The sequence below is a fragment of the Silene latifolia genome, chromosome 11, assembly GCF_048544455.1.
Source record: "Silene latifolia isolate original U9 population chromosome 11, ASM4854445v1, whole genome shotgun sequence".
NCBI classification, from domain to species: Eukaryota; Viridiplantae; Streptophyta; class Magnoliopsida; order Caryophyllales; family Caryophyllaceae; genus Silene; species Silene latifolia.
The window spans coordinates 7,967,639-7,978,193 of record NC_133536.1 but is presented as its reverse complement, the minus strand read 5'-3'; the positions used below and the strand labels follow the sequence as shown (position 1 = coordinate 7,978,193).

The following is a 10,555-nucleotide window of genomic DNA, read 5'->3' as shown; positions in this document are numbered from 1 at the left end:
ATAATTCAATAATTAAAATTCATAATTCATAGCAATATTTCTTGGATTGTTTTCTTACCCAGAATTTTTTACCTTGTTAAAAATTTACCCTTCATTCTTTTCTTGACTTGATTGCTTAAAACTTAAAACCCACATTTTGAATTTCCTACATTTTACGTAAAATTTTATTTTTCTTCATCATTTTTTTTAGCTTCCTACATTGGTTCTATTAACTCAAAGATATAATCTTTGAGTACCCTTTTCCGAAATAAATAAACAGAAAATAAAATTCGGCGCAAATGTGGGACGGATTATTGCATCGTAATACTTTTAGAGGAAAATGGTGAATAATTTGATTTAAGATTTAATGAACTTTATTTAATTTTGAATAATAATTATGATTAATGATCATGTTTTGGTATATTTAATAATGATTGCAGTTCATTAATATATATGGGTTTCTTGATAATGCTAGTTAATTTTCTTGTTTAAGACGGTTTTACACAAGTAGATTGTAAAACGGGTTTTTGAATTAGTACTACGGAGTATTTTTTTTGTTTTACCAATGTGGGTGATGATATGTTTGTAGGTGAAGTTGTTTAACACGATAATTGTGTAAAATCGTCTTACAGATTAAATGGGTTTTGATAGGGGTTGTTTGATTGTGCAGTAAAACGGCGTTAAGTCGGACGAAGACGAGGTTAGAGGTGATAAAGAAGAAACGAATTGCAATGCAGAAATTTCTGAAGAAAGATATAGCTGATCTTTTGAAGAACAACCTTGATCGTAATGCATATGGCAGGGTATTTTGTTACCTCTGTTTTTTTTTATTAATTATAATATATGATAATTTGTTTTTATTTCATTATTTTGCATGTAAAGGTGCATTAATTTGGTTTTGATTAATCGTCAAAAAAAAAAAATTGATTTGATTAATCAGGGTCGTTCCTAAACCCTTTAAAACCCTAGCTACCTCTGTCCCTATAGGTAGTTATCTATTTACAGTTTTGTAAAAAAGATTTTGAAATAAAGATAACTATCGATTGAAACTAAGGAAGTACCGTTTTCATGTCATTATTGTTATATACCGTTATCATTTGTTAGGTTTAACGTTTTTTCAACACAATTGGTAAAAAATGTTCTTTATTTTCGGTTGGGTCGAGACAATATGTTGTTTATATACATTAGTAATGTTGTTATACGGAGTGTCTTAAATGATGCGATTTACAAATGTCGACTAGTTTAGTTAGTAAGAAACATGGTAGGAATAATCGAGCTAGTAAACATGTCAAGAATGTTGTGTTTCAAGTCCTGAGACACCGGCTATAAACCCGTCTGCATCAATTAGATTTGAGGTACCCCAGTAGAAAAGATTACAAATTTAGTCAAAAAATTGTGCATATTTTTGACATTCATGATAATACAGTGTGCTACATTCTTTCTTGTTGCAGGCTGAAGGACTGTATAATGAATTGAACCTCACATCTTGCTATGACTATGTCGAACAATGTTGCGCTTGTGTCTCGGAACATCTCAAGCAAATGCACAAGGAAAGGTACTTCATTGATTTTGGTAAACTTACCCCCATTGTTTGTCTTACTGTGACCTGTAATAAAATTGCGTCGAGAATTGCATTGGCCATTCTGCTACTTCACAGTTGTGTGTTTTTAACATTACATTCAACAGGGAATGCCCAGAGGAATGCAGAGTTGCTGTTTCATCCTTGGTATATGCTGCAGCTAGATTTGCTGATTTACCTGAATTGCGCGATCTTAGAAATCAGTTCAATGAAAAATACGGAAAATTGCTAGAGCCATTCGTCAGTAAAGAGGTACTTACTCGCGATATAACTCCTAATTTTGTAAAACTGCATGCTACATATGATCTTATGCGCGCAATCTCCTTGGTATTTGATCTGACTGTCAAATGATTAAATCATGATTAGTTTGTTGAGAAGCTTAAACCGAAACCTCCAACAATGGAAATGAAGCTACAGTTGATGCAAGAAATTGCACAAGAATTCTCGATTATTTGGGACTCTCTTCCTCTGCAGCAACAGTTACACAATCAAGGCATTGTAAGTCAATCTGACCTTTCCATCTCTCCATTTTCTTATTACTATCATCCTCACCGATATTTTCGTACAAACTACATTACATAAAACTTTCTTGAAAATGAATTAAATTTAGTACATTATATCTCTACATTTATTTAGAGAAATTAATTCAGATTGACATCGATTGATCACTATAGTCGGATAGGGACAGAGATGGAGGGAGTACAAGTTACTCAGAATACTCATACCTTACCTACAATTAGACCTGTACTCGGGCCGGGCTCTCCTGGTTAGGCCGGGGCGGGCTGGGATATGCTTGACTGGGCCAGAGCCTGAGGTGGGTCAAGGGTGGGCCTTACCAATTTATTTTTTATTTTTTTGCTAAAATGGCGGGTCAAGGGCGGGCCAGTTGAAATTTTAGGACCTGGGCCAGGCCCGGGCAAACAGCGGGCCAAGGCCGGACCGGGCCGGATCAAGTTGCATAAAATAACGGGTCAAGGCGGGCCGGCCCGTATAATGGCCAGCTCTACCTACAGTAATGATGGTTGCTTTCTCAGGATAAGCCTACAAATCTCGGACCAGGAGTGGCTGCAATTGAAAGAATGTGCAGAAGCAGGTCAACTATCAGTCAAGTCAAGTCGAAGCAAGAAGATGGTAGCAGTCTGATGAATGAAGATCAGACAAATAATCCCAAAACTAGAAGGCACAATTCTTTTTCCGAAAGCAAAAAGACTGTTCCGGGAATGCTGCAGGATGAGAAAAGACAGTCCTGTTTAAGAAATGAATCTGAGAACAATCCTTGCAGAAAACCCTTTACCAACAAGATAGTCTCTGCCCCTTATGTAATAAAATCTGATGAACGAAAATCCGACACTGCACCTGAGGATATTTCATCGAAAAACAAAGAAGATAACGATTTGTTAAGTAAAGCTGCTAAACCAAGGCCTAAGTCAGTCAGGACTAAGTTTCTGAATAAGTCAATCAGCAGCGCGACTAGCAACTCCGAGCATGGGACTGGGATTGCTGAAAGAGAAATCAGGAGCGCGAGGGTCCCACAAGCGAGGACAGGCAATGTTTTCAGTGACGAGGAGGATGAGACAGACACAGACAGAGACATTTCCGGTAGTTTTGGAAGAAACATGATGAGCTTTTCTAGATCACCAGAGATACCAGGAACTCCAAAATCGACATTACCTCCACCTCCAGGGCAAAGACGTTATCTTTTCGCGGATTCTCAGACAGATTCACCAGGGAGAGACTCTGATGGGCAAACCAGTTCAGATACCCCATCATCTTCTGGTCGCAGCAAGTTTCTACCACCTGACTATCCACAGCCTGATTCTCCTCCAACTGAGACTGATATCTCACCATCCATGAGACATGTGAAATCGGATTCATTAATCAGTGATAATGCCGGAGTTATTAAGCATGTTCATCCTAAGATGCCAAGCTTTGATGAATTAGCAGAAAGAGTTGCTGCCCTCAGAAAGATCTGATCAATGAACATACAATTGTTGCATTTGTAGGGAAACTGTAATGTGGTTACTGTATTCTTTGATTCTTTCTGTTCCACATGAAAAGTAGTACAGTTGTACAAATCCCGTCGAAACAGATATGATATGATATGATATGATACGACAATTTTACTTTTTCTTGAATTTGCCATTTCGCAGGGCAATGATAATGCTACAAGTAAAAACACTTGTTAGCGGGTTTTAAATTAGGACTCGCCTCAAACCTCAGGTCGCCAAAGTGAAACTATTTTAACCTTAGAACACCAAAATATAATAAATCCAAGGTTTTATGTACAATGTACCTAGTAACATGTCTTGATCTGAGTGCACTTAAGTATACAAGTGCTCTGTCCTATATTATCTGTCATTTTGTTTTTTGTATAGAAAACTATCAGCATTAATTGATTCCATTATAACTTCTTTAACCAAAAATAGAAAGTAGAAAATTAACTCCATCTACTTACCCAATATCATCGAAATTACCTTTATAACTCATTTGACACACACAATGACACATCGATCCAGAAGAATTTTAAATTACGTAGGAATATATTTTAATATATTTCATTACGTTATAGTAGACTTTATCTTTGTAAGGATAATCTTACCTCTAAGATCATATTTTTAATTCAATTTTTCGATGTTTTTCTGCATTACTCTATTGCATTACTAATCCGTCTCCCTAGTAGGTGGAAGTCATTTTCGGAAATGAATCTGACCACATCAGCATGCATCATGATTCATGAGTGAAGACCATAAGGGACGTCGCTATACAAACTTTACCAAATATTTTCACAAATGTGGACCTCCCTTCATTCCTCTCTGAAACTCTCAGTTTGCAGTTCATTACTTCAACTCCAAAGTTTCATCACATGTGATGTGCCATCTTACATCTTAAATATATTCATTTTTTTTAATAATTAATTTTTGAAATACCAAGCATTAAAAGTATTCACTTTAATTAATTTTTAAGCTTATGAAAAAAATCGAAATCATAAAAATGGACACCCTATTTTAATCCAAAATATGCATAGTTCATAAAAAAGGACACGCACCCATGTCAGATCAAGAGTCAAGACGGTTAACCATAGAAAGACGGTTTCTGAATAACCCAAAATGAAAATTACATCAAGAATTGTACAAATGACATGACTAATACCAATAAATTAGTGGCATGAAGCAGAGGTTATAACCTATAGAAAGACGGTCTCCGAATAACAGCCAATATGAAAATTACGTCGAGAATTGCCAACTGACATGAATAATACAGTAACTTTGAGACTTGAAGTAGCAGTAAATAATATGTTATTCTTACAAATTTGCTAAATAGGCAAAGTCTTACTTTGCAGTGGAGCTTGACAAAAATGGCACACACTACCAATGCCCATCTCCCTTTATTAATTACTCACATACTACAGTTTTTACTATCTCACCTGCAACTTCCTCAACTACCCTTTATACATCAAACACAAACTTATTGTCTTGGAGAGTTTGGTTCAAATTCAAAGGAGAAAGAAGCAGCTACCCTACTTGTAAGCTGTAAGTGTTTTGTATGCAAATTTGTACGCAATTTTCACTGTCATTTTTCCGGAAACATTTTGATGTGTTGTAACAAAAGGTGAGAGCCTTTAATTTTCCCTTTCCTTAAGTTTGATTGTTGCTGCTAGTGTTGTTCTTTCACTCCAAAGGAAGCTTAAACAACTGGTTGTAGGGCTTTGAGACTTGAGAGATTGCAGGAAGAAGCATTCTTCGCTTCCGTCTCTTGTAACCAGCTACTCTAGTAAGTTTTAAGCCTTTTATATTTCAACAGAAACTTACATTCATATGCAATTTTCACTATGATTCATTCGGAAACATTTTTGTATGTCCTACCAGAAGGTAAGGTTAGATAGATCTGACCCTCCTTAATCCGTCCCATTCGTTTGTTTACCTTTTTTATTCATTGTGACGGGTATTTTATTCCGGTCAGGATTACTGATTAATGCTGCAAGTGTTCTACAGTTCTGATATCCCGAAATGGTTTCCCTTTCCCTTTCCCTTAGTTTTGATTAATGCTGTAACTGTTGTTCCTTAACCCACTTAGGTGAGAGGCCTTGCTGTTGAAACTTAATCCACTTTTTTAACACCAAATTAGGCAAACTGCACAAAGTTTCCTTAAATGGTAGTAGTACTTGTACAAGACCTTGTAACATACAGGATTAATTTCGGTGTTCTGAAGTTTCGATTTGGTTTCCCTTTTCTTTAATTTTGAGTATTGCTTTAAGCTTTCACTTCTGATGCATAGTTATAAGTAATTGTCTTATGGTTACTTGAATTTCATCAGCCGAAATATGCAACTGCGCGAAATGGTTTCTCTGAATGTTAGTTTTGTATAAGCATGGTTTATCTGAATGGTTTCTCTGAATGTTAGTTGTGTATAAGAATGATCTCTTGTTTTCGAGGACAACACAAACTTATATTCATACGCTTCTCTGTTAACTGTTGGTTGCACTTGGTTTACAACTCAATTATTTTTCTTAATGTTGCATGTCACAAGCCTTTAGTTCAACTAAAGAATGGGAGACATTTGTAAGACGAAGGCGGAGTGGAAGTACTGGCACAAGATTCCTGTTACCAACCAGAAATTCTTTAAGATTATGCTCGGTGACTTTGAGTATCAGATAGTAAGTCGAAAACACACTTAATAATCTCTTAAAAGTTAAGGCATTCGTATCAGTTTCAACAAATTCACTCTTTTTTCGTGTAGAGAATTCCAAGGAAATTTGTGAAGAACTTTAGAGAAGCTTTGTCGAGGTGGTGTACATTAAGCGGACCAAGTGGAAATGAATGGAAAGTTCGAGTCAAGATAGGAGAAGACGATCTCTTGTTTTCGAGTGGTTGGGAAATTTTTGTTAAGGATAATGGAATAGAAGCTTATGACATGCTGGTTTTTCAATATATGGGTGGTTCTACTTTCACTGTGTCTGTATTCAATAAGAATGGATGTGAGCGTGAAGGCTCCTACTTTGCGAAAGTGAATTCATCAAGGTCTTGTTGCTCAAGCATACTTCACCGGGTTGAGGATGACAGCAATGTTGCGATGCAAAAAGGCGAATCTATGAATGATGGTGAACATTCAGCAGCTTTTCTAAGAGGGAAAAGGAAGATTAAAGCTCAAAGATCTCACTATAATGCTATTTACAGAGGAAAGTGGAAAGTTGGCAGCCGAGTTCCCAATTTTGCCTTGTCCGACAATGATGATGACGATGATGATGACAATGGTCGTGGTTATCGAGAGGAGGAGGAGGAGGAAGAAGAGCTGGAAGAATCATTTTCCTGCAATGCTAATTTCTTTAAGCCAAGTACAGTCCAACTTTTCTTACATTTCGAAAATGATTTGGGGTCGGCTGATATGAATCATCCTTTAAAACAATATATGGGATTTATTAGATTGCTAAACATGATGATTTTTTTTTTTTTTTTTTGCAGGAAAACAAGTTCAGAAGTGTTACATTTCGGGTAGAAGGCAAGTAACGGAAAAAGAGAAAGAAAGAGCATGTGTAAGGGCTGAGGAGCATATAAAGAGGAATAAAGCCAATGGAATGCCAATGGTTGGAATCATAATGCTACCTACCCATGTTTACAAGGGTCTTTATCTGGTATGTTCTTGTATCCTCACGGGTTTAGGCCTTGTTCTTTTGTACTGAAACTGATCTGATCACTGAACTGAACTTATAGGATCTGAACTGAACTGAACTTATAGGATCAGATGATTTGTCGGTGTTTTGAACTGTTGGATAATGAGTGTTTATTATGCAGACTATCCCAAAGGAATGGGCTATGGATAATATGCTGAGAAAAAATCATGATGTGGAACTACAGGTTTCCGGAGCAGAGGACTATTGGTTGGTCGGAGTTAGATGGATTCAAACTACACAATGCCAACTAAGGCCAAAATGGGCAGATTTTGTGCTAGACAATAACCTTGAGGAAGGCGATGTTTGTGTTTTCGAGCTGGTCACAAGGGGGAGTATCAAGGCCAAAAGACGACCTGTATTCAATGTTCGGATCTTCAGGGTTGTTGCAGATGTTGTTCCTTTGACTTCAAAGCGTATGGCCTAGACATGATTCCGAGTTTGATGTTTATTAGACTTGCAGATTGTATTATGACTTATTATCACAACTTTGTTGAAGATGCTTTTCTGGTGTACAGGGATTTTATTGGCTTCAAACAGGTTCCGAAACTAAACTTTTATAGACTAGTAGATAACTCGATCAATTTTTGATGTTTTAAGAAAAACTGATCGAAAAATCTACTAGTCTATACGAAAACTGATTGAAACATATACTAGTCACATTGCCTCGAACCACGGATTTTTCATTTTCTCCTGGAACAGGTCAGAGGAGAAAAAGCATTGTAATGAATCAGTTGATGGTTACTGAATACTGATATATGAGTAATGTGACAACTACCCGATTAATGCAATTCTCGACACAATTTCCATTACAGTGCAAATTACAACTAGTTGATGCAATCCACGACAGTCGACACAATATTACGCCTAGTCAATGCAATTATCGACACAATTCCGATTACAGGGTTATCCGAAAACAGCCAGCCATTATATGTTTTCAAGAATATCTAGTGAGAAATAAATCATTGAAGAGTCAGAGAAGTACAGCAATCTAAAGGCTGTCTCTAATTCTCAAGAGTCATATAAACACACATCACCCCATCAACTTCTTAAAGTCAATACCCACACCATTTAATTTGACAACCTATATCGTTATTATTATTATTATCACAAATTCTTATTTAAGACGGATATATCTTATCCGTCCTAAGACAGATACAACCGTTTTACAGGAGACCAATTGTATTACTATATATCCACAACATTTAATTTGACAGCCTATATTATTATTATTATTATTATTATTATTATCACGAATTATTATTTAAGACGGACATAACCTATTCGTCTTAACACGTATACTACTGTCTTAAGCGAGACCAACTGTATTACTATATATCTAACATTTTGCTCAAATTTAGTACCTAGCTTATATTATCTTATCCTTTTAGCATATTCCTACAATTATTAGTTAGTTGATCATACATTAACACATTACACATTCTTCTTCAAACCCTTCTCCAAATTCTCAATAATTCCCGGTTTTCGTCAGAAAAAACCATCAAAGGAGGACTAGCAGGAGCGCGTGCCCTTTCCCTCGGCCATTCAGGACGTCCTGAATTATTCGCGATATGGAAAAGAAAAATTGGAAAAACCAGCAAACAATAACTCTAAACAAAAGCTACTCAGAACACCCATTTGGAAGATTTATGTTAGAGACAAAGGGTAGAGAGGAAAGAACAGGATCATCATCAAAAATACATGGATTTTTGAAAATGTTAAGAAGAAAGTTTAGAAAAGAAAAGAGATGTTTTGGTTCGGGTCGTCATTCGAATCCTGTGATAGTTCCTTACAACTCTTATACATACTCTATGAATTTTGATGATCAAGGTTTGAGCTTGGCTGAGCCTGATGAAAACTTGTGCAGATCATTTTCAGCTCGATTCGCTGGACCGACGTCTAACATGTTTAACAGGATTCAGTCTGTGAGATGAATTTGTTTGGTTTCATGAAGGGTTTAGAGGGTCCAAAATGTAGCATTGTAAATACAGTAAATTTCAGGGTTTTGTTCTCCAACTTTTTTTTTTGTGCAAAACATGAGAAAAAAATCAACTTTGTACATTAGTTGATCATATAGATTGCATGTAGATGTTTTGAAATCAGAATTACAATCTGAAAGTGTGTTTTTTTTTCATGTATTTTCATGTGTACATATCGACAATTTTGATTTTGATGCATTCTGAATCAGATCATTAGTAGTAGCGATTATGATTTTACTAACTAAGCTGGTTGGCACGTGTAACAATTCGATAGATTTGTGATTTTATTGTATACATAGTGACGATGTTTGCGAGTTTTTTTGATTAAGATGCGTTTTGAATCAGGTCATGAGTATTACTGATTATGACGTTTACTATCTATGCTGGTTATTAACATTTGTAAGAAATCGAGATCCTTGTGACTTTATTGTATACACAGTGACAATGTTTGTGAGTTTTTTTTTTTTTTTTTTTTTGGATATAGATGTGTTTTGAATCAGGTCATGAGTATTATCGATCATGATTTTTACTAACTATGTTGGTTATTAACGTTTGTAAGAAATCGAGATCTTTGTGACTTTATTGTACATATAGTGATGATGTTTGCGAGTTTTTATGTTTGTTAACACCTGTAATCGAGCTTGTTCGTAATTTAGTACTAGTATATCTACTACTTTTCAACAAAATTCATTGTTCATTGTTTGAAATCAAAAAGATAAGGAAGATTAATTGGAAATTGTGTACAAGTTCTTTCGTGTTGTATTAATTTAAGCATGTGTCTAATTCAATGAGGTGTCTGATTAATTAGTCAGACATTCTCAAAAAAATGAGTAAATGTATAAAATGCTTAGTTGCCATTTTAGACTATTTTAAAGACCATTTGTTAATTTTAAATAACTAGTCTCTTTCCAACTGATTTGTCTTATGAAATTTATGACAAAAATGAAGTAATTTTCCATAAAAATAAAAGTACAAAATGAATTCGATTTCGAGTTCGTAATGGACTTGCTACCGTATACAGTTTTCAAATACACGAGATGCTCCGATGCGAAATGTAATAGACTAATAGGGATACACGCAAACCAGCTTGTACAAGTAATTTGGTAGAGGGTTGGAACACTACAATATTGCAAATTTAATATGCGACTGTTATATGGTACAAAATGACTAATAAGAGAACAATAAGAGCATCTCCAACCATAAGGAAGAGAATACGCGAATAGTTGAGGAAGAGGAGTTGAGCAGCAAAATAGAGCTCCAATGATGAGGATAGAAACTCACAGAGTTGAGGAAGAAAACGCTGCGCTCATTTCGTGAGGAGTAAAACTTTTAAGGACGAATGCTTATGTTACT

At 35.6% G+C, this 10,555-nt stretch overlaps 2 protein-coding genes across 6 annotated transcripts; both read left to right on the top strand.

Annotated features, from left to right (window-relative positions):
- Positions 1-3,685, top strand: LOC141612675 (uncharacterized). The gene is made up of 6 exons (XM_074431481.1): positions 1-322; positions 650-782; positions 1,431-1,534; positions 1,666-1,810; positions 1,925-2,056; positions 2,593-3,685. The coding sequence occupies exons 1-6, from the start codon at positions 279-281 to the stop codon at positions 3,529-3,531; spliced, it is 1,497 nt and encodes a 498-aa protein (XP_074287582.1). The 5' UTR covers positions 1-278; the 3' UTR covers positions 3,532-3,685.
- A 1,193-nt stretch (positions 3,686-4,878) lies between these two features.
- Positions 4,879-7,997, top strand: LOC141610901 (B3 domain-containing protein LOC_Os12g40090-like). Of its 5 annotated transcripts, none has more exons than XM_074429210.1 (6): positions 4,879-5,088; positions 5,261-5,329; positions 6,093-6,212; positions 6,296-6,890; positions 7,018-7,187; positions 7,348-7,997. In XM_074429210.1, exons 3-6 carry the CDS (start codon positions 6,105-6,107, stop codon positions 7,648-7,650), a joined length of 1,176 nt encoding a protein of 391 aa, XP_074285311.1. In that variant the 5' UTR covers positions 4,879-5,088; positions 5,261-5,329; positions 6,093-6,104; the 3' UTR covers positions 7,651-7,997. The 5 variants fall into 5 exon arrangements, with proteins under 5 accessions (XP_074285311.1, XP_074285310.1, XP_074285309.1 ...); XM_074429209.1 differs by having other exon boundaries at positions 5,217-5,329; XM_074429208.1 differs by having other exon boundaries at positions 4,880-5,088; positions 6,086-6,212.
- The last annotated feature ends 2,558 nt before the right edge of the window (positions 7,998-10,555 follow it).

Coding starts and splice junctions, on each gene's coding strand:
- LOC141612675 (XM_074431481.1), top strand. CDS start 279: ATGTGGGACGGATTATTGCATCGTAATACTTTTAGAGGAAAATG. Junction 1,535..1,665: donor AAGCAAATGCACAAGGAAAG/GTACTTCATTGA, acceptor TACATTCAACAG/GGAATGCCCAGAGGAATGCA. Junction 2,057..2,592: donor AGTTACACAATCAAGGCATT/GTAAGTCAATCT, acceptor TTGCTTTCTCAG/GATAAGCCTACAAATCTCGG.
- LOC141610901 (XM_074429210.1), top strand. CDS start 6,105: ATGGGAGACATTTGTAAGACGAAGGCGGAGTGGAAGTACTGGCACAAG. Junction 6,891..7,017: donor TGCTAATTTCTTTAAGCCAA/GTACAGTCCAAC, acceptor TTTTTTTTGCAG/GAAAACAAGTTCAGAAGTGT. Junction 7,188..7,347: donor TTTACAAGGGTCTTTATCTG/GTATGTTCTTGT, acceptor TTTATTATGCAG/ACTATCCCAAAGGAATGGGC.